Here is a 27703-nt window from a genome sequence, read left to right on the forward strand (position 1 = left end):
ACGATAAAGTTTTTAGCTCACACCGTGTCCTAAGAAATGGTGTCCCAAAACTTTGCTTTAAGTAAAACTGATGATCTAAAAGCCACCTGGGAATGCTTTTATATACTCCAGTCTTATCACATTCTTAATTCTTTAAAAGCATTATCTAATGCAAATAATGTTACAATTGGAAAACATGATCAAATGAAATAAAAACTAGGAAACAGCTTGAGTTTTACAGAGTTTGAAAAATCCTGTTGATTGTAAATTGCCAAGAAAAGTCAACAAACACGTTTTTCCAGATAGAATTTTTCTGAATATAGATCTTTCATTACAAAAGGTCCCTAAATTGTTGGACTTTTAGATATTAGATTTGCAACTATAAGCATAAATGTATTTAAAAGTAGGTGTCTACTATTAAAGAGTTCTGGTTTTAAAATTAAGAATTCATAAGCATCACTTGAAGTATTTGCTAAAACTGAAAGCTTCTAAATCCAAAGATAGAGTTTCTGATTCAGTAAATTGGGGGAATGGCCCAGATTTTTATCTTTTTAATAAACTTATACTGGTGATTTTGCATCTTTTTTTTTGTGCCCTAAGAAGATTATAAACATAGAGGTTCTATTACAACTCTAATCTCTCTCTCCTCATTCTCACACCAAGAGTTTACTGTCCAAACCCTGCTGTTGCTATTTACCATAACTGTAATTTACATTTCACTTGGGCTTACATGAGACACATTTATTAAAATTACAATTGGAAAGACTATGTATTGGATTAAATGTATGCACTAAAACCAAATGTATCTTATGGGTGTAAGAAAAGAAATAATTCTATTAGAGAGTAAAACTTACATTATATTTTTGGAAATAATTATTTATGCCATTGAGGTGACCATATTCTCTAAAAAAGTTTTTAAACAATAACAATCATTTCAATACTACTCTTTGCTGTGTCTCCAATTAAGAAAGTTCATGACTTCTACCTTCAGAGGGTATTGATATGGTATTGATAGTATAAAATAGCATCTCTTAAACTTAAAAATGCACTATTCTGAAGAGTTTATAGAAATAAATAAGTGCTTACATAAAACTGAATATTCTTAAATACTCAGAAAATAATAAACAGAATATCTAATTCATGAATTGTGATAATCTCTAACAGATGCTTATTCATAGGTCATTTTCAATAAAAACCCAGATTAGATTGGTTTAATAATTATCCAAAGAAAAAGAGTTATATGCTTTTATGTAAATTGTCAATGTGATATAATATACAAGGACATAACCCACTGTTTTAAGATTTAGGTTTGATTTCTCAAGAAAAATATATTTAATATAAATTTATGAAGTTACTACCATGGTTTACTGATCAAATAAACTAAATTCATTCCTATATAAATGTTTAATATTATTAAAAATATACTTTTGAAAATAAATTGAATCATGACTCTCTCAAACTTTGTATATGAATAATTTTGTGTTTTGTAGTGTGTTTGACAACATTTCCAAGATATTTGGATAATTTAAACCTTAGATTAATAATACTGAGTTAGTTAATGGGTATTATTGAGTACACAAATAATTTCTAAGATAAAATAATGAAACATTTAACACTGAGTATAATAATGCTGTTGTTTAGTTGCTAAGTCATGTCCAACTCTTTTGTAACCCCATGGACTGTAGCCTGTCAGGCTCCTCTGTTCATAGGATTTTCCAGGCAAGAATACTGGAGTGGGTTGCCATTTCCTTCTCCAGAGGATCTTCCCCACCCAGGGATCACATCTCCTTCACTGGCAAGTGGCTTCCTTACCACTGAGCCACCAGGGAAGCCCCATGAGTATATTAACTAAGCATTATTTTTTTTTTCTGATATAAATGTAGCCACTCTAGGTTTCTTTTGCTACAAGAGATATTTAAAGTAACATTTAACATGTATGTACATATTGACATTTTGTTAATTGTTTACTGGTTGCTTTTATAGTTCCTACTTCTTTCTTTTTCTCTTGCTCAAGAGAAGACTGAATATATTAACCCCTCTCATACTCTTCAAAAAATGGAAGAAGAGGGGACTATTCCAATCTGATACATGCTATATCATGAATGAACCTTGGAAACATTATGCTAAGTGATAGAATCAGTCATAAAAGGCTGCATGTTATGATTTAACTTGTATGAAACGTTCAGAACAGGCAAATCTGCAGAGATAGAAATTAGATTTGTGATTACCAAGAGCTAAGGGAAGAGTAAATTAAAAAAAAGTAGGAAACGATTAACCAGGTAAGCTTGTTTCATATACTCCATACTGTGTAATTTGTTAAGCGCTGAGTTGACTGGGAAGAGCTAAGCAGCAATGGGTTTCAAATCAAAGAGGCACTCATCCTTAGTTAAGCTATTCAGGTTCAATCTTATTAGTGTAACTATTAAAGTGATTTTAAGTTCCATCTGAGGCCCTGGAGCATTCACATTGCCCTCATTATCTATATAATTCTGTTACCTTCAGGAGAAATATTGATCAAATTTGTATGAAATAGTTATGTATTGGACCCTAATAGAGAAATTTTATCCCTCTCCATTTTTTTTTAACATAATTGGTTACTAAAACAAATTTTTCAGACTCTGATGCATATCTAAAGGCTCTAATATAAGATATGAGATGAAAATTTCTTTAACAAAAGGCCTTCAACAGAGCTTCATGAATAAGTTCTACAATGTACTTTGAATTCTTAACTCATTAAAGAATAGACTCCTGGATATAGGCTTTGGGCTCATTAATACAAAATATTCAGACTGTAAAAGTGAACTGAGTCAGAAATTTTAGATCTCTTCTATCTATCCCAGACAGGCATATTTCATGGAAATAGATCAGTATTCCATGATTAAAAGGTATAAAAACTGATTACATAAGAATGAATGAACCAATGAAGAAAATTTAAACATGACTGTCCAGCATATTGTCAGTATTGTCTTTCTTTTTCCATTTTTGTGGCTATATAAGGAAATCCTTTCTCTTCCTTCAGTAGTTTCTCTAACATTTGATTTTTTTAGACTTTGCTTTCATAAATGGAAAATATTTAAATATTATCTGATCATGACTTATCCTCTGAAATTCCTAAACTCCTTTTAAGTCCTCTTTGTGTTAGTCACTCAGTCACGCCCAACTCTTTGTAACTCCATGGACTATAGCTCACAAGGCTCCGCTGTCCATGGAATTTTCCAGCCAAGACTAATGCAGGGGGTTGCCATTTCCTATTTCAGGGGATCTGCCTGACCCAGAGATTGAACCCATGTCTCTTGTGTCTCCTGCATTGGCAGGCAGATTCTTTACCACTGCATCACCTGGGAAGCCTCAAATTTGTCCATATGTATTTTTTAAACTAAAAAGATAATTTCATTATTTTTTGTTTAAAATAATAGTATATATTTCAATTTAAATACGAGAGGGATTATATAAGTCAGTGTAATTTATGCCAGCTGCATAAACTGTTCAAACAAATATATTACAATGTTACACCAGTACACACAAGAAATCATTTTGAACCGAGTCACTCCATTGCTGCTGACTGTATCACTGCTGTGTTAATGTGCAATAAAAATTGTACAGCTAAATCACATTCTGTACAGTACAACATCATGATACAAAGTTTAAAATAAAATATAATGTTGTATTTAATGGGGAAATGTCTTATACAGCCTCAGCTTCATTTTCTCAATTAAATTAAATGAAATAAAATTAAAAATTTTATTTCTCAGTTTCACTAGCCACATTTCAGGTGATCAACTGTCCTGCAATTTTATGAAAAGCCAAAATAAAAAAATCCCGGCCTATTTCTTAGCCTGAGGTAGTAAAACTTATTTGAAGAGTTTCATAGCAAACTACAGATACTGTCAAAAGTATTCCTAAATTCAAGAAAGATTCAAAGACAAAATACTCAAGTGTTTCTCTAATGACTAGTAATAGTAACTCACTGTATCCTTATTTTCAAGAAATATCATTAGCAACGCATTAGGTCTGAGATTTGGAAAGAAACAAAACTCTGGTAAGGATGAGTTAGGGTGGAGTTAGTGAAAGTCAGGAAAGCCTGGCTTGCTGCAGTTCATGAGTTGCAGAGTTGGAAATGACTTAGTGACTGAACAATAAGGATGGAAGAGGCAGCTACTGTGGGTCTACTGGCAATGCAAAAAAAGAAAAAAAAGTAAGTAGGGTTTGGCTATCACTTTTAATTTCAATATACAATTAATTTTGCTCTTCTAACCACAAGAGTTTTACACTATGAATGGCATACATTACTGCATCAGTGTAGAAATAAAGGGAAGCAAAAATTTGCAATGGTTTGACCCCAAAGAGCAGCGCTGAAAGTGAAGCCTGGCAGACTTGATGCTTCCTCACCACCTGCTTCACTTAGACAAAGGCTTCATGAATTGATCTGAAGACTTTGGTTTGCATATTAGTTCTCAGACACCTTCAAATGCAGATAAAGTCTTTCTGTCTTTGGAAGATCACCCTTTACCTAAGGCTATTTATTTGGTTTCTTGAAAAGGAATGTTGCTGTTTTTTTTTATTTCTTTAATTATTCTTTTTTTTCCCCTGACAAATATAAATAGCTCTAGTGTTTTTCCTGGATTTCAAGGGGATCTATGTCAGATATTCAGCACCTTTAACATCATCATCGGAATTGTCACCAACAAATTTGTTTATGAGATCTTTCATAAAACATATCCCTAAGGGTTATAATATTCCAGGCAGGCCTAAAAATGGTTGCATTTAACCATGTTCATTTCTTAGTCATGGCCAACCATGCCATGACTTCATTCCATTTCGATAAAATGGATTCTGAATTTGCCCAGTGAAGTTCTAATTATTTGTTGGAGTCAGGCTGGGGCCCCTGCTGCAAGCGTGTCCTCAGCAACCTAGTATCAATGAGAAACTTAAGTCCAACCCACATGCATTCAACATTAACTCTTTGTGAGAGAGGCACAGGCATACAAGCGATCTTTCTGATTCATAGAGATGGAAAGGCTGGATAAACTACAGCTAATAGACAAAGAAAAATGTTTCTATGATCAGTCCTCTAAATGTTTACTAATATAATTTAACTGAATAAGGTTAACGACTATTTCTACTACATGTCTTTTTTTCCTCTTTCATCTGAAGATAAGATTATATTAGGAGGCTTAAACAGATAATTTTAATATCATCTCTCTACTGATATTACTTTAAGGTTTGTTAAAAAAAATTATTAAATTTAAATATCTTAAAGCATTGAATTTCTAAAATTTTAATGAAATGAACATTAAAAATGAACATCCCCAATCTCTTAAATATTTAAGTTAAAAATGATTTTTCTGCAGTATATGTGTATTTATATATGAACATACTTCACAATTATGCAATGACTAAATTGGATGGTTTGGTAATTAACAAAAGACCATTTGTTTTAAACTCTGCCTCAAAAAAATTATTTCTATACCTATCATAATCTTATTCTCATAATCTTATTCTACTAAATATTAAAGTGTATTCCTGAAAAGAGCACCATTACCTGTACTCAGTAAAAATAGAAGAATTTGTATAGCTGTATTAATGCTAAAAGTCTTTAATACTGAAATAAGAGGAAAGCCAAGGAGATCAAAGTATATCTATAGAAAAAATGCTGGAGGTTATTGTGACAGGATATTAAGAATTGTCTTTGGAGGTTGGACTTGGGACATTTTCCCCTTCTTTTCCCAAAATTCTTATGAGTCATATACATTATTTTCATAAACAAAAAGAAATTTGCTTAAAAATACAATGGCTAAAATTTATAGAGAACAGTTAAAAATGGAAGTTTTTCCCCTATATAAGCATAAATTCTGAACATGAATTTTTTGTCAAAGCAAATCTCACATTAATTAAAAAGACCATTATTTAAACTATTAATATAAACCATTAATTAAAAAACTATATGCAAGTTATGGGTGGAACTAGATTCATGATTAGTTTTATTTTTTCAGCAGTACAAGAGCTGAAATAATAATCCAGAAGATTATCTTTAAATAATTATTTGAAAATAATCTACAATCAAGATTAAATTATTAATCAAACAAAAATGCAATGAAGTGCCAGATCCTAGCATTAACAATAGGTACGTTGGGTATATTTCCAGGAATTCAAGCATTATATTGGGGGAAATCATTTCGCCAGCTACAGAGTTTAATAATTCAACTATTAAATTCCATACAATAAGAATTGTAGTAAGCACATAATGGGAGTTTGTCACATGTTCAGGTCTCTAAGTCTATGAGACCCAAATTTACACCCCTAGTTTAACCTCTAAGAACACAGAAACCTGGAGAGACTGGCGAAATAATCCCAAATGGGAGACAGATGTAGGATTTCATGCCACAATCTAGACTATGCACTTAATCATTATGTTAAAATGCATTATAGTGACTCAACAATTCTTTATATACACTATTAATGCTGTTTTCTGTTTCTTTGGTCTGTACTTAATTGTTTTTGTAGTAAATTAAAATGAGGCACAAACTCACAGAGTTCTGAAAACAGTCAAGGGACCTACAGAGCAAACTAATTTATGGTGTAGCCTCTAATTAGCTGTAATTACAATATTTAATAAATGAAACACCTACTTTTAGAGATAATCAAATCTTTTCACTACACTCCACCAGTGCTATGGTGTATACAATAGGCTAGTAACAATCAAAAGCGTTATTCAAATGCTGTCAGGAAATATAAAAGTACAATTTATTGCCAACCCTGTAACATTTTTCTATCAAAACAGATTTCATATGGAAACTGGGTATAAGAAAAATAAATTATGTAATCATCCATAATTTAACTCCAATTAAGGTGGAATATTTTATCCCTAAATAACTCATTCATTCAAGCATGTTTGCACATATACACATACATTCACTCATCTGAAATGTTCTTTATTTATTACTATTAAAGAATTTCTCTGAATACTTGAGGCCAATAAGGGTGCTCACTAGTAAGCATTAGATATTTAAACAATTGTAGACACTGCCAGGATCATTAATATTACAGAAATAAAAATGAGTTAAGACTAAAACATTTACTAGTAATGTTTAATCCAGTTATATTTTTAAAAGAATATTTTTAGGACACTATTATTCAGCTTGCAGTTACCAATGCCTATTAACAAGTTCTGAAGTTTATTTTGTCCTTTTTTCCAATCTATGTGTGGGTTAGGCAGAAGGATATAAAAAACTAGGAATGAGTTATGAATTCTTTACTTTTTGTGAATATGCATGATGATTGAGTATCAGATCACTGAGTGTCAGAAGGACTCATAACCATACATTATGTTTGCTTCCAAAGGGGAATAACCATTGGCAGCAGCAGTAATAGTAAACTTCATTTTACTTTATGATATAAGGAAAGGACTAACTTAACAATCATGTGATGTCTTAAATCAGCTCTTAATATCAAAGAACAAAGTGATATTACTGTTATTCAGACTTTGGGAAAGGAATAAGGCAAATGAACAAAAGAAAATTCAGCTGACCAAAAATTCTAATAATATAAATTCCATTTGCAAGGAAAGAACAGCTTCTCTCCAAAGAGACATAACAGTGCATGCAAAATCAAGAACATTAACTACCAGAGATATTCTGGATTTAGTAGAGGTTTCAGCGTTGTCACTCTGTAATTAACAGACAATCCAGAGGAATAGAATGTCTTTTATGATATTTTAAAATTGGATGCCCCCCCAAAAAAAGCCCATAAAAAAGTAAGCCTGATTAATAGATCTTAGCCCCAATGTTAATAAATATAATATGCTAAAAAATTTACATAACAGAGAGTCTGGATTTTTTGTTCATACATTTGCTTTCAAATCATTCTTGTATATGGCTATGTATGTAGATGAAATCATCACTTTATTGTTTAAGAAATAAAACATGATGGGTTTTTTATATTTATCGCAGCCTAGTTTTCGTGTGTCCAAAAATGCATCTTTCTTGAACTTCCTTCAAATTTTTGCCTAACCAGTGGCTATAAACTCACAGTGACAACTATTATCCATTATCCAGCACTTGACATGTCAGCTCAACATCACTATATTAACTGATTTTCAAGTTTTCTCATTCCCTGGGGGGCCCTCTCTCCTAAGATTGATGAGGTACAAGGCAGTGTTTGAGCTGCCGTCCTGACTTCACAAACAGCAGGAGTGGTCCCTGCACAGAGCAAAGAAGGGAAGGCAAAGGAGAGAGAGAGAACCACAACTGTCCTGGAAGAACAGGAGCTCCACATACTTACTTTCCAAAGCAATTAAAGCATTGTTTCTCAAACCTTACACTTCAGTGGAACACATGGCTTCGTTCTTTCATTTAAGTGCTGCAAGTCTTCACTGGTACATATCGAAACCGTAACAATTAGAGACTAAACTTTTGTCTCTCAGATATTTCACAGACGCTAGAATAAAAGTGGCTGCTCCTTCCAAGTTTAAATACATTGAAACTCTAATCACTTATAATTCCCAGAATGGTGCTATCGCTTACTTTTTAACTACTGAATTCACTCTGGCAGAGCTTGGGTAATAAAAACCATCATATTCTAATTTTCAGACAGCTTGATAGAACCACTCTTCTTAGTATAGATAAAGTGTAATGGAGCACTTTCTTTCCCATAGGAAAGTCTTTGACTCATATGCTCTGATGCCAGCTAGCCTTCACATCTGCTGTTTCACCATTGATAGCTGTAACTTGGCATGCTAAACTAGTGTCTGATGAAGCAGCTTTCCTCAAAGGCACCATTTTATTTCTTGCAATGGGAACATAGTAAAATGGTGTTGGTTTTCTGTAGGCCTTATGCAAATCCCTGTAATAAACATAGGATCAGGCCTCACATACAATAAACTGTGTGTTAGATGAGGATGGGGGAAGGAGACAACCTCTTTGGGTAAAAATCACTCCCTTATTCTGCCAATAAATTAAATGCATCATAAAGACTTGGTTTAAATATTTCAAACTTGACTAATTAATATCAAAGCCATACTAGACACTGAAAAGAATACAAAAACACTTCAAAAATACCAACCGTATAGTATTAAACAAAATATTAGCATTTAAATTAATGTTAACAGTGATCCATTACCCACAATCAATATCTTGATATCATTAATAGAGAAAAAAATAATTTTGGAGAGTCAGAGAGATAACATGGCTACAAAAATCTGTGTTGAGTTGTTTTTTTTTTTCCCTAGAAAAAAGTATCTGATGAAGAACACATTAACATGAAGAAATGAACATTTCAGTAATAGTATTAATCACTAATCTAAACTGACTACTCAGATACGCTGGTCTTCAATCACACAAAACTTGTGAATTTTGTTTCACTCTTCTAAGCTTGTAGAAAAAAATTCAAAGTAAACTAAATTATCTCCAAAGTTGAATACACGACACAAACAAAAAATTCACAATTAAGTCTCTATTTAGTCTGAATAACCACAGAGTAATTGCCAGGTAGTAACTTGCAAGCAAGTTATCAAGAATAGATTTTGGCCAAGCTTTAAACTATCTGGTTTTCCCATTTCCCAAGATAGAGCAGAATGTCAGGTTTGAGAAGCATTTTGGTTCAGTTTAGATCTGCAGGGGGATACTGAAAAATTACAGAGTGACACAAAGGAAGACTTCAATTTTAATTATGTAATAATTTATTCCCATCCACTAAGGTAGGTACATTCTTTTTTCCACAAGGAAAGGAGTGAGTGGCTCACCTCATATTACAGAATTGTACAATAAGCTCAGGCAAGAAAACTGCATGAGCCCAAATTTCAAATGATTCAGGCTGGAAAGTTCCTCTGGGGGAGGGCCTGGCAACCCACTCCAGTTTTCTTGCCTGGAGAATCCCGTGCACAAAGGAGCCCTGTGGGCTACAGTCCATAGCGTCACACAGAGTTGGACATAACTGAGCAACTTAGCAGGCACACACATAGTGTGAAGTATTTCATCTCTTCTTAATCTCCTCCCCATTAGGAAAACAGAAAAGTCACATGTATTAACACAATCCTTTCAAGACTCTAAATGCCCTGTTATAGGTCTCTTCTTTAATTGCCCCTCCATCCCCGCCTTGAGAGAAGAAACTGCAATAAAGGCTTATAACGGAAAGGTGAGTATATTCACTGCTCAGTTCCCATAAAACACATGCTTTCTCAACTTTTTAGGTACACAAACAAAAATCAGGATTTACCCCACCATATTTCTTTGGGCAGGGAGAAAGTTCTAACCTTCTTCATCCTGCTATAAGACAGTTCCTAGGCACACCTATCAAGAGACTCTGGGAATGGTGTAAAAAGTGAAGATGTAATTACACTATTTATTCTCAGCAAACCTGTTGAAAAAGGCTTTAAACAGAATTCAAGTAAATAATACAAAAGAAGTAAGAATGTGGTCAGCAGAATTATCATTTCATGCCTTTGTCTGTTATTTTGTAGTGTCTGAGTTGCAGAAGAGAAAAATGCCCACTGTAATATGAAAGAAGTAGAAGTGGATGCAATTAGTTAATAACTGTTATTACCAATAAACAAGGGGCTATTTAAATATAAAATTAACTCTTTCTGCACATTAGAATCACCAGTGGAGGTTATAAAAAAGATGCCCAGGATCCTGCCTCAAGAAAGTTTTATCACTTGGCTTGGAAAGAAGTGCTCTTTGAAAGCTCCCCAAGTGATTCTAATGTTCTAACATGCAGATAGGTTGAGACTAACGATGTACATGAATGGATATTTCAAAGATGTTTATAACTTAGTGGATGGTATATCCAATAGGACAAAATAGTGACTCTATCTTTGTAAAAGAAAAATTGATATGAAAACCAAGACTATTATTCATCAGTGATATGATTGTCACAGACAAGACCATGTTTCCATATGCTATGCATGCTATTTAGTTCTATAGTTTGCCATATTTTCTAGGACTTCAGTAGATAAAAAAATAGCCCCATGGTTTAAAGTAGTGCTTTAACTGGGATTCTAATAAAGTAGTCAGTATGACTAACTTTACTGAGCTATGGTCTAGAACAGGGGTCCCCAAACTCCGGGATCTAATGTCTGATGATCTGATGTAGAGTTGATATAATAATAGTAGAATTAAAGTGTACAGTAAATATAATGTGCTTGAATCATCCTGAAAATATCCCGACACCCCAGTCTGTAGAAAAATTGTCTTCTGTGAAACTGGTCTCTGGTGTCAAAAAAAGTTGGGGACTGCTGGTCTAAAATTTTTGATGCATACATAGGGAGGCATACTCTATCAATGAATCAAAAAATTTAATCAAAAATTTTGATGCCAATATAACTATATTCATTAATATTTTACTTTTAAATTATTTTATAGTTATGGAGAAAATATTTCCCATGTGAGACAGAAAAATAACATTTGAGACCTTTTTTCTAATTTATTGAGGAGAAAGGGGGGTATCATTACTAAGCATAAATTGATTCCAAGTAAGTTAAATTAACTGTGAACAAAGCTGTATGCTGGTTAGTGACACCTAAACAAAGTGGGCAACTCTTAGATTGAGCAAATATTTAAGAAATAATCCCTGTACTTACTAAAGTACTATATGAATTTTCCAATTATTATATTTTCAAAGAATCCTTTCTGGGTAATGATAGAAATTATTAGAATATATTAAATAGTAAATCTGGTACACAATGAAAATCATACTCAATTTCTATCCATGTGCAAATAATTATTGAACCTTTTTTTTGTGATCACCATGCTTAACTAAGAATTTGCCATATAAAATACAAAGTTATTTAAAGAATAAGTTCTGGAGATATAATGTGAAGCATATGATTATAGTCAACAATACTGCATTATAAACTTCCAAGTTGCTAAGAAACTAGATCTTGATTGTTCTAACCACAAAAAGGAAATGATAATTATTATGTCACTGAGACATTGTCTAATGCTATAGTGGTAACCATACTGCAATACATATGTCTCTCAAATCAATACATTTTTCATCATAAACTTACACAATGCTGCATGTTGATTATATAAAAATTAAAAATAAAATAAATTAAAAACTAATTTTAAATATCTTTGCCATGTTCAAAAACTATTCTAGGTCAATTTCCTGAATATGCAAAATGGAAATTCCCAAGTATTTTACCATCAATTTAAGAGGAAAATAAACATTTATTTCAGAAAACACTTTTCCATCTGAAAAATAACTATAGATGCCATGTTAAGAATTTACTTTTCTAATGTATAAACCTCTTTATAGTAAATATATTATAATTCCATTAGCCCCACTATTATCAATGAAAATAACAGAATTTATGTTTTGCAGAAATTAAGATCTATGAATAGTATATTTCTAAATCCATTTATTAACTGCATGCAGTAAACTGTCAACTTTTTACATTCTACCCCTTGACTCAGAAATTACTTATGTTCTTTTGGCATTTAAGAAGCAAAAATCAGTCAAGCTTTCAGAAAATCATTACAGGCATGCCAAACAAGCAATTCAGCCTTAAGAACCTATACTGTCACCCTGGCATAATTTAATTTTAGAAGACCATTGAACTGATAAGCTCAGAATAAGTAGCAGACTATACAGAACATGCTATAGTTGTATCTGCCCCAATGGTTTAAGGCAAATGTTTTAGAAACTTAATATGATCAAACAGTTGAGGTCATGTGGGTCAGCCCAAATGACTAATGCATTTAGCTCTTTTGAGTAATGATGGTTATGCCGTGATGTCTTTGGCTATTACTTTTATTGTCGATACTATGAGTTCCTTGGTTATTGGTTTCATAATTAATAAGTCACTTAACCTCTCCATGGCCCAGTTTCCTCATCTGTTAAATGAGCATAATGATAATTGCTTCCTACCTTCCTAGGGGTTGCTGGCAAGATTAATGAGTTGGCATTTAGAATGTACTTTGAGTTCTTCTAAAGAGGGAAACTATGCATAAAGGAAAATGAAACAAAATAATACCTTCTTTGCTACTAAGTAACAAAAGATAAAACTACCCTCCCCAGGTGTATTAATTCACTTGCTTGCCTTCCTAAATCTGAACCTTCATACACTCCTGAATAAATTGATATTTTAACCCAAGGTTAAAATGAAAATACTACAGAGGGCTACATATTTTGAAGAAACCTTTACAACTCGCTAGAGAATAGAAAAAATTTCAAAGTAAACACAGCTAAAATCCTTTATCACAGGTGTCGCATCAATGAATGCAATATTCATTGTTCCAAAAGATAACTGTACAGAATTTGGTTAAAAAAAAGTGAGTTGCTGCCTTAAAGGAAACCTAACTATGTAACACTGATAGTAGATGGATGGAGTGAAGAATTAAGCTCAGGTTTCTCTGATTCCAGTTTTCTTCTCTCTTAACTATTCTAAATTGTAGGCTATAGGTTCAGAAGTATTAAGTGTTTACATTAGATATCTGATACTACTTAAATGTCCTTTCAACATGCGGCAGAATTTCTTTAATAACTATAAAAGCAGACACATATTTCCTGTGATATCTTTAGGAAAGACAGACTATATTAATATATGTAACAAAACCAGAGATTTCAGGCAGACCAAACCCAGAGAGAAAATTTGTAGAAATTGAAAAACCTGAGTCACGAGTTGCACAGAAGCAAGGTGGTTTCAGCATCATTTTGTAAAACACATGATTCACTTTGAAAATATAGGGATTCTCAAAAGAGACCATAATACCTACAGGCTATGGCTGAGTTATTTTTGAGTTGATAATCTACATGCATTCATTCTCCTAATCTTTATACTCCAAGGAGAAAAGAATGTGCTAGTTGCTTGGTAACATTCTGTATTGTGTTGGGGCGAGGTTTCAGTTTGGCTGCACCAAGTTCCTAGATTCAGAGAAAAATGTTTTAACTCCTAGTTTATTGTTTTTCAATAAGATCCCTGGGCCCTCACCTATTTCATTATCTAAATATGACTATGAACATATTGGTGATATCATATAGCTCTCTATTGTTTTACATGAGATTACAATGAAGAACCATCGTCTGCTCAATTTTGAGTTATTTTCCCAGTCATTGCTTTACATTTATCCCTGGAGAGAGTGTGTGGTGTGTAATGGATATAGGGGAGATGAATGAAATCTTCTTGACAACAGTATACATGTAAGGTCAATGAACAAAGTCAAGCATGTTCTTTGGAAAAAGAATTATTCCGTGTTGTAGAATGACTGTGTAACTCTGTTTTTGCAATACTGAAGACTCACCCCTCCTTTAAGCCCGGATATCTTGAGCCAGCTCTTGCTTGTAGTAATACAACTTTACTATTCTTTAAAATAATTTTTGGAACTGAGCAGTTGCAGAACAATTAGCTAACAGCGGGGTCTTATTCAATTAGTAAAAACAGGATGGAAATTCCTTTAGAAAGTCAATGCCTTAAGGGTGCTTCCTAGAGTGTTTGTATGCATTGCTGTTAATTAAGAAATAAAATAGTGGTATCAGATGTAAATTGACTACACACAATAGTCTCTGATTCATTGTAGAATTTCAAAATGAGTGTGCAATTGCTTCAATTCCAGATTGGTAGGGATTTTTTTGTTTTAATTCATACTAATATAGCTGATATAGAAAGTGAAGTGTTCATCTCTCAGTCATGTCCCACTCTTGGGACACCATGGACTGTATCCGCCAGGCTCTTCTATCCATGGAGTTCTCCTGGCAAGAATATTGAGTGGGTTGCCATTCCCTTTTCCAGGGGATCTTTCCAACCCAGGGATCGAACCCAGGTCTCTGGCATTGCAGGCATATTCTTTACCATCTGAGTACCAGGAAAGGAGCTTTCATACAAAAAAAAATTTCATACCAATAGCTGGTATAAGCATATAGTTTAACAAGCCAAAATATGCAGCTGAAATTAGTATCATTTAGGGATACACTAAAATAACTAAAGAAAAAAATCAACGTTTACTGAATACTGTATCCTTTCAAATTTTAATGCCTTTTCAAGTTTCAAGAGTAAGATGTCAGCATGTGATAAAACTAACAACATAATTGTCACCTTAGTGATTATCACTGTGTGGTTTTTATTGTGACTATCGCACATTCCCAAAGGCTTCAATTTTACAGAAAGAAAGTCTGTGCTGCTAGAAACAGAAAGTTGTTTCACATCAATTTTCTCTGGGTGCTAGAGGCACTCCCATGTGTGAGAAAGGAAAACTAGAGATGAAAGACTAAGAAGAAAAGTGAGCAGCAAAGAAAAGTGAAGTTAGGTAAAATGACACTGCAAGAGAGCAACTGAACTAAAACAACAACAATAGCAACAAAAAGCATAGCAGAAGACTAGAAAGATTGTAAAGAAAAGAAAGGGAGAAATAAGCTCAAAGATGGGGAAAAGGTGAAAATTTTCAAACAGTGAGTTTTCCAGAGGTGTACCTTGCTATAATACACAAGAGCTTTGAAATAGGGTATGTGAGTAATCTGGAAAATAAAAGCAAAATTTGAAGTATTTGTGAGGCTAAAATAATTACTTCTAGTATCAGACCACTTGCATTAGTATTTTATATGCATTATTGCACAAACTCAACTTCAAAAGTCCATTTAATACAATGATAATTTAAATGCATCACATATTCACTCTCTGCAAAGTTACTGACACTGATGATATACATTTATAATTGTCAACAGCTAGTCTCTTTTTTTCATTAAAAAAAGGTTTTTTTTAAATAAGAAAAACAATCTCTATTAAAATTTAATACTCAGTTGGGAAAAATGATCAGTTGCAATTAATATAATCAAATAGCACCATATTATCTCAATGACTTGCTCATACTTGATTATTCAATAAATTTGATTAAATGATAATAATTTTCCAATTAAATGTAAAATATGCATCCAAACTTTAGGCTAGCCAATAAAAATATTCTCTTTGAAAGCAATTTAATTTTAAGAATTACGTGGATTTGACTAAAACATTCAATCGATCTCATTCTTTAGGCATTTGGTGATCTCCAGAACCCCCCAAAAAGCTGATTTAATTTGGTAAGAATTTTTACAAAGAAAATTATATAATTATTTGGCAAGTTAAGTCATATAAAATCCTTTATATGATCACTGATCCTGTCTCCAACAAACTGTGTCTTAACAGTGAGAATTAGATATTATTTGCTCTAGAATACTCAATGTGTAGCACAATTTCTGGTACTTGGTAGGTGCTTACTGGAGGTTCATTGAAATAGTTTTTATAGTCTGAGTCAATTATTTTTTACAGAGAAAAACAATCTACCACTTCTGCCCACTTGAACTGCCAATTGCATTTGTGTGAACAATGAAGGAAAATACCAAGGCTTAAAAATTTGCTAAACTGCAACAATATAAAAATTCTCAGTAAAACAGAAAATAAATTAAGACATGATACTGAGTCCCTAAATTGGAATCTCCTCATTGGCTCTACTCTGACCCAATGAGATCAGTGGAAGTAAGGAGACAATCTGAATATTAAGAAGGAGGACAAGATGCTATGCGCCTGGAGTTTGGTGCCACCATAATTTCCATTTAAATGTTTAACAGACGTCCCCACTGGAAACCACTGCATGCCAATGGGGTAGCCCAGTTTGAGATTCTGAGCCTTCCAGAATTTTAGATGGATGATTGTCCAGTGAATAGGAAACTGTTTGTGCTTATTTTCCTTGTTTTTCTGTAGGCTCTCAACAAGTAAAACCTGTTCCATCTTAACAGAAAGAAATGCCTGTATGGAAAATATTCTTGCATGTAATCATTTTATTCTTCTGGAAGATCCACACCTTGTAGAGTCTGACTCTCCCACTATTCAATTTTCAGTAGATATATTACTTTATCTATTTACATTCAATGACAAAACCTTGGTGGGGAAAATAATGTTACCTCTGAACAGATTTTCCTTCAAACAAAGATGAAATACGTATAAAGCAACAACTCCTTGCCATTTGGCAAGTATTAAAATGATCTGCCTTGATGACCATATATTTAGTTGAATATGTCTCCATCCCATGAGAGATATGCTATTGATTATTCTCTACAAATAACAATGTTCCTATGCTTTTACATTCATTAACAAGAAAAGGTTTGTATTCTGTCATTTTAATACGTAAATTTTAGATAACCAGTAGGACTTACCTTGAAAAAAGTCATGGTTGCACCATCCTCTACTGCTCCATACTCTATCTTGGTTTGTTTAGCTAAATCATCAGCAGAGTCAATAGGGGATTCCATGCGTTCCACTGTCAGAAAGGCGGCTAAGTTAGCAGTATACGAAGAAATGATGATAAGTGTGAAAAACCACCAAATGCCTCCCACTATCCTGGTGGAGAGCGCTTTGGGCATGAGCTCAGAACCTAACAAAGATTGGGGGGAAAGGTGAGACGAATACAGAGAACTTGATCAGCAGTCAGGTACTTTTGGTCACAGTGGAAGAATGGAATCACTGTGTAATAAAAGCTTAAATCATAGATTTACATATCACTTTAGTAAGCAAGGAACAACCATTGGGAGAGCAGAGGCTAATTTCAGGTAGCATGTCTCTTAGGACATCTGTGTTTACATATAGTGACAGGAGATTGGAGCTCTACCTGAAACAGTATAAAATAAGAATCACATATTCATGACCTAAACCTTTATAAAAATAGCATTAGAATCGAGAAATATCTCTCCTGTTTATAAACTACTTTTATAGATTTTCATATTCTTGTTAGTTAAGTAGGTTTTAGAAGAAATGACTTAATGTACATTTTGATCCATTTCTTAACAAGCTTTATTTATGTGAAGTTTCATTACTCATGTGCATGAAGCTCAAAAATCTTGTCCATACTGCCATTTTAAAAAGTAATGTATGAAAATAATTTCAGTTATCCACATTTTTTGAGCCAGGGGGCTTCAGTCCAGTGTTTATTTTAAAATAGGTAGTAAGCTATTTTTTTATGCATGAACAAATGTCTCCTGTCACTATAGTTAGCTTCAGTGAGGGAAATCAGAATAAGAATAAATAAATTGGCATGAATTTATTTTTACACACATATACAAATTTCATAGTAATAGTACAATACGTGGCTGGAGTTGCCTGCTCATGGTATTAATAAGAGAATGAGATCTGATCATTACATTTTGCTTTTGATTATTATTAATTTTAATTAATTTAGATTATACATTAAAATTCTAACACTTTTTAAATTTTCTTTTAGTTTTACCATGTTATTTACAGCCTTAATATGTAATTGTATAAATATCAGCATGTATAACTTTTTTAATAAGAAAATTATACAAAATTTATGTATATATATTACTATTTACCCTTCATCATTTTGAACCTATAATCAAGAAAGCATTGTCTACAAGTAAATTAATTTTAATAAGGTTTGAGTAAAATGGAATGAAGCAAAGATGGACTCCATGTTTTATATATTTTTAAATATAATAACGAATACAGTAAGATAACATATCTCTTTATGCATTAAACATACAACAAATTATTCATGCTACCATTGAAAAGAAGTAGTATCATGACTTGGTTCTAGCAAAACAGCCCATCTTATACTGCAGTTCATCTTACCCTTCCAATTGCAAACAAACAAACAACATTTTAGAAAGCAGACAGACTTGGACATGACAGCCAACTCCAGCTCCAGACTCTTGCCTACCACTCTGTAAGAAAAACAAAACAAAATAAAACAGAAAAGTACCTTTCTGATGGAGTTGCTCCTAGGCCCTGTCAGACACACACTTGGACACCGAAACACTAAAATATTCCCACCATGGTCAGCAGCTTTGGCTACCCAGTCTACCATTTCTTTTCTTTTCTTTTTTTTTTTTTTGAACAACAACACCAATAAAGTCAACCAAGACTGGGAAAGAAAAGAACAGTGGAGACATTCGACAAAAATGGCCCAATTACCACAAGTTCATATCTTACCCAAGGACTTAAAGTGAATAGCTCCTAGGCTTGGGAATCAGAGCCTGGTTAGGGGCTGACTGTCATGTACTCAAGGTAACGTCATGTCCAGCACTATATCCCACTAATTCCTGGGGAGCTAGGCATCAGCCAGAATAGTATGGGTTCCTCTTTCATGTATCCGCCAGCAGTGAAGTAGTTATGTGGCAAAGCAAATGTACATTTGAATTTTTCATTGCTTGGATTGCTTGTCATCATTTTAGAGATATTAGATATAATTTTATTTCTAATTGCTAGATTTTATAAATATCAAGTTCATCTCACCAGTATTGAAATTCAAAAATATCCAAATATTTCATAAATTATACATAAAAATAATATCCTATCTTTCAAAGTGGTAGGAAAAATAATTTAAAAAACTTTACTATGGTTAGATCTTTACGATGAGAATAATTTGTTCCAGGCTATCAAGGTGAGTTATTAGCAGGTTACTAGCAATGTTCCTGGGTAAATCACATAATCCAGTGCTACTTAGAAGAGATGCCTGTCTCATTTGATGTATTTTTATTCACTTTTATATTTTAAAAGAACTCCAATATTATTTTCCAACTGTAAATAAATCTAAGGGGGGAAAAAGCCACTGGACCCAAAATGTACAAAAGGGCAAATACAGTTATTGATTATTCATTTTATTTAGAAAGAGATGCCACAAGGTAATTAGTTTATATAAGAGTTCTCTGAACTTTCAAGTTTCAGATTTAAATACCTATAAGTCTATATATCTGGATGTTCATATTTTTAAAAGCAAAAATTATCTCATTAGTAGGATTGCTTGCAACATGAACTTAAGTTAATTTTTTCCTTTTAATATGTAAATATTTACTTTTAGTTTAGGAAGTAGTTTATAAATGAAACAGAAATAATGGATTTATGCATAATATTAAACATGCAAAAGCAAAGAACCTATTTTATTAACAACAATTTATAACTTAACAATAAATTTCCTCTTCTTCAGTTCTGTAATGAAATTGCCAAATGAATTTCTTCAATGTGGATCACAAATACACCAGTAAAATTTAAGGTAAACCCTTATATGGGTGTGGTAACTCATAAATAAGTATGTTTTCTTTCATTAATCAGGTCACTGTCAGTTGTTAAAGGGCATTTTGATTTATTTACAAAATTTTAAAACTTAAAAATATTACATTTTAAATGCATAAAATAGTCTGGTTTTGAAATCCTTTATATTGAGTAGCAGGTCTGACATATTAATTTACTGAACTTTATATAAATATTAAAAGATTAATAAAAGAAATCACAGCAGCAAAAATAAAAAAATCAGCTTGGGAGAACTGAGACTAAGATAATAAATTCATAGTTATAAATATACCATTAAAACATATTGCATGTATTATATCATTTTCTAAGAAATGTAGCCTTTACTTTTAAAATTAATATTATAATTTTTAAATAATTATGAGAGTATTTTGCATGCACTTCTCAGCATGCAATACTTTATATTCTTATATACTATCAGATGCAGCTAATATTTTACTTGTAAAGGTAACTCTAAATGGTTAAATATTTTATTTTTACAAATTTATATGCAGTAGATTTACTAATCATGCAATATAAAGGCATCTAGTCATCAAGAATTGATAGGAAAGGGAATTTTTTACATCAAAATGAAACAGGAAACAGGAGCAATACACTGTATTCTTGTCTCAAGAAGATGCAATCTTAATAGTGCTTTAAACGCAGCTTCTAGCTAATGGATCAGGTTAGCTTGGTTATCTATGAGATAATGTATCTACCGTAGGTTAAGAAAGTTAGATGATATACTTTATGTGCAATTGCAAAAGCTAATTATTTTCTCAGAATCTCCCTTGGATGGGATTCGAGAATGCCTAAATGCATCAGATAGATGGAAAAGCTGGATTATGGTTACATGCAGAGAGGCACCCATGCAAGCGACTTGTGCCAGCAAGAGCTGCCGCCCCCAGCAAAGAGTGGGACATGGTGCCCAAGGGAAATAGCAGGCTGAATCGTATACCTTGCTGCATGAGAGCTCCAACTCCAAACCAGAAACTATTTAGCAAGGTGAAATTGTTTTCCACCACGTCTGAGTCAGGGTTGCAAGGGTGTGGGTTATACCACTCATAGGGGCTAAACCTGTGGTAATTGACAGAAGAAAAGAACATATTTAAATGGCAGTAAGAAGACATTCTATCCAGTATTTTTGCTGCAAAAGAAACAGAAAGACAGGTAAGATTAAGCAGAAACCAGAAATCAGCACTTTTATAGTACAATTTCATATTCATGACAGCAAGTTCTAGGTTTTAAAAAGATACCTGTCCTTATCAGCTGATTACATACTAAGATGATTTAGTAGCATTTCTTTACCATATATGACATAAGAGAAACATCTGTGTATCAGTAAACAAAGATTTTTAAGATGTAGGCTTTTCAAGAGCAGGATTAACACATTTTTTCTAAAGACTAGAAATTCATTAAAGAAGAAAATAAACAGGTATGAAATAAACATTTTTAAAGCTGTGGAAAATTGTTAAAGACAGAAGAAATCATACAAAATCACTTTGAGAATTTTTTATGATATAATAGAGACTAGCAAAGTTAAAGAGATTAAATAATCAGTGAATAATTATTTTTTATATAAGAATACAGTACCATGGATTTATATCTTGATGTGTGACAAACTCAAATCCAAACAGAAAACCAAATCAGAATGAGCTATACTCTGATATATGCTTCTGACTTCATTATATGTTTCAGAAAGGCTGGCAATATGCAAGATATCAAAGCAGTGTGAGAAGCAGGAATGCATACAGAGACTGGTATCCACATACTGTTTGTTTTCAAATCTACAATTAGTTTGAATCACTGTTTTAAGACAAAGAAAATTAATCTAATTTTGAGGCCAATTATAGATGGTTTTAGAGATATAAACAAAATCTCTCAAAAAATTTAAACCAAGAACTTCATAAGTTGTCATGTGTACACATAATTTATCCTAGTTATAATCCAGATATATTTTTCAATTAATGGTACTATAAAAAATGAACTAACAAAATATTTTCCCTAATATCTCAAATTTTAAAGCCACTCTTTTACAAATCAAAATTAGTGTGCGTGCCCTTTATGAGAGCATTAAAAAATCTTGCATTCAATCAAAGTTGTTTGAATAATGTATAATGTATCTGTCACTTCAGAAAGCTCAATTTTCTTCACAATAATCTTTCTGACATATTAAAATTCAGAAGATCAAACAAACCATTTACATCTTCCTAATGCAGTTTTTAGAACACCCTTGTTTTAATAGCCTATCCTTGACAAATGAAGGAATGTTTTGTTTGGGGCTCTAAGTTCAGTACACTGAACAGAAAGGTTGATTGGATAGTAATTAAACATTCTGATCTGATTTGTTATGTTTGACTGAAGTAGAACTAGCTTTGGCTGTGAGCATTTTATTTTTATTTAAATTCCTTTATTACTTTTACCCTAGTAAAAATAGTTATATACATTTTTTTTAGTTATATACATTTTTAAAAGTACTTCAAAGTATTAGAATGTTGGTCATCAAACTTTATCCAAGACTGTCTTTTTTAAAAAGCAAAATATTATTAATTTTCAATTAACTATCTATAAATAATAGATACTATAGTAACTATATATATATATATAGTAACAATATAGTAACAATAGTTACTATAAATCTAGTAATCAGATCACAGGCTCTGCAGCTGAACCATGCATCTCCATGGCCTTGGACAAGTTATAGAAACTCTATTTTCAAATAATAAATATTTTAAAATGTGACTTTGCCTGTAGTTACATGTTCTGACTCCTATTCTGATTCCTGGATAATTAAACTTTTCTTTTCCTACTGTTGACAGTATATCAGCTATAAACATAAAAGCTGGTCTGTAAAAGCTGAATTTACTTTTTGTACGTAACAAATCCTAAAAACATAACCACAGAGAGTGAGCACGTAAAACCTGGCTAATCAAGATCTCTGGTTTTCACACAGAATCCCATGAGCCCTTGAATTTTATAAGTGCTTCAAGGGATTCCATGGGATGGGGAGAGGGAGATGTAGTTTTGGGGGTTGCAGAAATGGAAGTATAAATATGGAGGATTCTGCCCTTCCTCTCCACATGTGTATGTATTTATACATGTACATATAAAAATATACATATATTTTTTATTCTGAGAAGGCAGGAAAGGAAGGAAGGAAGACAGGGAAAGAGAAATGAGGAAAGTGGAAGGGGAAATGGAAAAAGTATGGAGGAAGAATCTGGAAATACACTGGTTTCAAGAGACTAATAACTACTGCAATGAGTGATTCTTACATAATTTAATTGAAAGAAAGGAAAAGATGTATGACAAAGGAATACTTAAATTCAAATTATGTACACATTTCACCTTCTCCACTCTGTCTGCTTTTTACTTTCGCATGAAGATCTCCAGTGGCCCCAAAAGGGGTAGAATTAGCCTAACAAAAATGCTATCTAACTTGAATTTGCCATGTGTTCTTCATGGTGACACTCAGAAAGCTTTTCTTCTGTCTCCATTTGGTGCAGTGACATTCTTCTAATGGTGTGATAAAAGTTAACCTTCAACACACACACACACACACACACACACACACTTCACTGGCCTTGCACCATCCTTTGTGTATCTCCCTCACACTGAAGTCAACACAGCTCTGATTATAGTTCCAGTCTGTTTTGTTTTGGTTTTTTTCCTAAGCTGAATTACCTCTCCCATCTAAGATTAACTGCTATGCTTAACACTTTCCTTTGTACTTCCAACAGATCTTGAGTCAATATGGATTAGTATTTCTTCCTTCTAATTCTTCTGACTCACCATTTTTAAAAACTCTATTGACTTCCACACTTTTTTCTGCCCATCAGAAAAATTTCAATCACCTCAAATCTATATTTAATCCTAATCACTTCCTAGATCTAAAGTGAATTTCCAGTGGCCAGATTATAGACTTTTCAATGCTAATATGTTCAATACGAACCCACAATCTTTCTCCCTAATCCTTCCCTTTTATTGTCTCCTCCGTCTCTGTCAATAGCATCACCTGCTGACATTCCCAAATCAGGTTACAAAGGTCTTACTCTTAGTCCTTGGTTCGCTTATCCTGAACACTTTAGAGTCAACTTCAGTTCTTTACATTCCTTTTCTCCTAACACTGACCTCCAAACAGCTGTCAATTTATTTCAGTTTACCTACAGAAGGACTTTCATTTCCCCCTCTCCTCCTTCCCTGTTGATTTTCACTGGCATTAATGCCAGTTCAGGTTGTCATATTCTGTAGCTATAGTCTCCGAGACTGTCTTTCCACTTTGCATTCCAAATTTAAAAGCTCTAAATATTGCTTCCCAGTTTGTTTTCATGTAGAATAATTTTTAAAATGATACAACCCTATTAAAAACAAAATTTCAATCATGTCTACAGCCTACATACAAAATACCCAGACATTTAAGCATGGAATTTAAGATCCTCTGCATTGTGCTCCATAATACCATTCAGGATTATGTTCTACTGCTTTTTTTCCTATTCGCCAGCCTCTGGCCACTTTTCCCCCAAATCCTAGATTGATTCTTACCATTTCTTTGATCATCCTGTCCTTTAGCCTGTAATACCCTCTCTACTCCCTCCATTATTCAAATGCTACACCCACCCTTCAATTCCAACTCACTGCCATCATTTAGTTTTACCTTTCCTGATCTTTTCTTGGAGTAAGTATCTAAGGTAGAGACTGGTAACTACCCCTAAGTATTCATTGTTCTGCCTGAGTTTTACTAGGAACACTGATGCCCACCTAATACAACTATACTTTCTTCCCTTGAATGTAATTAAATATGAGCCTTTGCAATATGAACAGATGTGATGTGTATAACTTCTGATATTTATTTTTAAGGATATTTGCCTTGGACTCTCTTTGTCTTCTTCATCTTTTAGGAAATGGTGATGACTACAGATTTTTAAAAGCCCTGGGCTAAGGATGACAGAGATGCCTCATGACCCTTATACTACACTCCTCTTGGCTGCAGAGTAGAAGAAATAAATGCTATTTGAATCAAGCACTGTATCTTTGGCTATCTTTGTTAGAGAAGCATAATCAGTACTTGAATGACTCAGGTACTCTGCTCATTTTTACAGATCTATAGTTCTAAAAACTTCAAGTTACATTTATGATAGCTTGGTTTCTTCATTATAATTTAATACGCATATCTCCCCTCTTTTATTAATTGTGAATGAGTACATGCAAATGCAGTGTCTGATTAATCTTGTGTCTCCTACAATTTCTAGCAAAGGTGTTAAACCTAGTGGTCATCTAAAGCATATTTGAATTATTCTGATGATCTTTTAACCTCTCTTCTCTTTCCTTTTCAATTTCTGGCTATACATCTAAAATTATAATCCTATTTCTCTACACCTAATATCTCCTTCACCCTATGCTTCCATCGATGTAAAAGTCTTTTTGAATGCATCATCTTTTTCCTTAAGACTATCACTTAATCATTTTGCAGCTTCTAATGAAATTCTCACTGAACGCCAGCCCTTTGATATCCTCTCTTTTAACTTCTGTGATGTGTTCTCCTGATTATTTGCTCTCTGCTCCACTAACAGGAGATCCCTTTTGGCTAAATCATGGCTCTCAGATCTTTCCTCCCTCTTTAATGACTTAACACACTCGCTGCTTGAACTCCTGTGCTGATAATTACAAAATCCTCTTAATTTATAGCCATAAATTTTCTCTCAAAGCATTTCCATCCATTTTTTGTATATTCCAACTTCAACAGCTTACCATTACCTTATACTTAAAATGCCTAAAACTAAAACCAAAAACTACCAAACTCTCCTTCAAATTTTTTTTTAGCTCTATAATGATGCAGCACTTCTCTGAGTTGAGATTAAAAGCTTATTTCCATTTTATTTTAATCTATCGCCTTCCTTAAATACAAACAAATGTGATACACTTAAGCTGTATCAACTTTTGCTTTATAATGCCTCTTTGTTTTATTCCATCCATACATTTTCATCTCAGTTCTGAGTAGAAGGTTTTAGGACTCAGTTCGTACTTGTTTCCTATTTTCTTTATTTTGTTTTGCAAACTGTCTTCACATTAGGTTTTGCACCATGCGATTCTCCGGTTGTCTAGAACAAATCAATTCTATTAAATACCGAATCAGGTTTAACCTTCTATCCCTCTGAATTTCAATGTTCTATATAATATGACTCAATTTGTTTAACTGTATTCAAACTAATATGTAGACTGGCCAGTTGTCTCACTTTGCTTATGCTGTTCTTATTAATAGAAAAATCCTCTTCCCTTCAGTCTATTCACTTAGCCGTGTGTCTGTGCTACTCATTTCTGAAATTCCATAGTGCTTACTTTTCTCCCAAAGCCTAGTTATTTCAAATCTCTATATATTACATTTTGCCTTGTGCTCTACTGTTGGCATTTTGTATACTAATTTTGTATTTTCAAAATTTTCTGAGGCCTTTTAGATAGGCTGTTTATCAATATAACTATTATTATTAATATTTTATTTATTAAAATAAATTTAAAATAAAAATAATATTTTTATTATTTTAGTGCCTAAAAATTGCCTAAGAGAATGCCTACAGGATTGGTGACTATAAAACTTGAGTTTCAGCCACATGTATCTTTTGTACTTGATGACATATTGCTAAATCTCTCTAAGCTGAAGATTTATTTCTAAAGAAGAGCAAAAAAACTAAATTAAGCATGAGAGATAATATATGCAAAGCACTTTGCAGACTATACAGTGCTACAAAAATGTTAACTAAAAGTGTATGATCTTTTAATGATTTCTTACTCTAGAGTCTTATATAAAAAATAATTTAGATTATATATGAAATAATCTGCTCATTGAGGAAGTACTTTTACCATATTATGCAAAATGCTAATTTAACATTTATTTGAACATATTTTATAGCAGAGGCAAATTCTACCACAACCAGTGTGGAGAACACAAATGATTTTTATACTACATATTATTTTGAACCAATGAACTATGTACTTTCACATATCTGAACACTATTTTTGTGCTGTTTCTTTAAGCTGAAGTAACCTTTCTGCAAAGTGTCTCATTTATATTTCAGGATTTAAATTCAACATAAGTTCATCATCATTGTTATATCATAATAATCCTCAGCTTTCATCTGCATCATAAATTCAAAACAAATCTTTTTGAAAATTCACCAGAAGTAACTGTGATATTAGGAATTTTTTGCTCTTCTTTACTCTGCTTAATTATTTACTGAGATAGCAATTCTTCACCTCATTTTAAACTTGGGTTAAATTGGTTGTAATAGGGGAATTAATGTTCTAATGGAAATATTTTTTAAACAAAATATAACCATTTCCAAAATCAAGTATAAACAAACATTCTAGCATGAAAATACAATTTTTTAGCACTATATACTATTTACATATTGACTTTTTTTCAGGGGTGTATAATTAAACTGAGGATGTAATAACAAATGATCTTTTGATACTTTTCAGTTTCACACCCAAATAATTTGAAAATCTACAATTTGGTATTCAAATCTTCAATATTACTTCTTTGATTAGTAGGGAAAATAGACTATTTTAAATGATGGTCCAAGGATTGATACATTTTACTGAATAAAATGTAGAATTCTCAGGAGAACATAAAATTGTCCTTCTGAATAAGAAAGGTTATGGAATCCAAATTTGTTCTCCTTTTTTTTTTTTTTAAATAATCAAGTGACAGGTGATGCTGGATTGTTTAGAGAAGAAATCAGA

General features: G+C 32.6%; 1 protein-coding gene across 14 annotated transcripts in view; it reads right to left on the reverse strand.

Moving 5' to 3' along the window:
* GRIK2 (glutamate ionotropic receptor kainate type subunit 2) overlaps nucleotides 1-27703 on the reverse strand; it is a 721045-nt gene that overhangs the window by 108432 nt on the left and 584910 nt on the right. For 12 of the 14 annotated variants that reach the window (XR_006338355.1, XM_043889993.1, XM_043889994.1 and 9 more), the window contains 2 exons: nucleotides 20925-21043; nucleotides 17104-17321 (listed from right to left, as the gene is read on the reverse strand). Coding sequence is in view for 13 of the 14 variants with exons in the window: in XM_043889993.1 (XP_043745928.1) it covers nucleotides 17104-17321; nucleotides 20925-21043 (337 nt within the window). In the remaining variant the exon portion in view is untranslated. Of the gene's footprint in view, nucleotides 1-14975; nucleotides 15430-17103; nucleotides 17322-20924; nucleotides 21044-27703 lie in introns of those variants that run through there. The other 2 variants (XM_043890002.1, XM_043889998.1) reach the window with 2 other exon arrangements.

This window comes from Cervus elaphus, chromosome 28 (assembly GCF_910594005.1).
Source record: "Cervus elaphus chromosome 28, mCerEla1.1, whole genome shotgun sequence".
Lineage (NCBI taxonomy): Eukaryota > Metazoa > Chordata > Mammalia > Artiodactyla > Cervidae > Cervus > Cervus elaphus.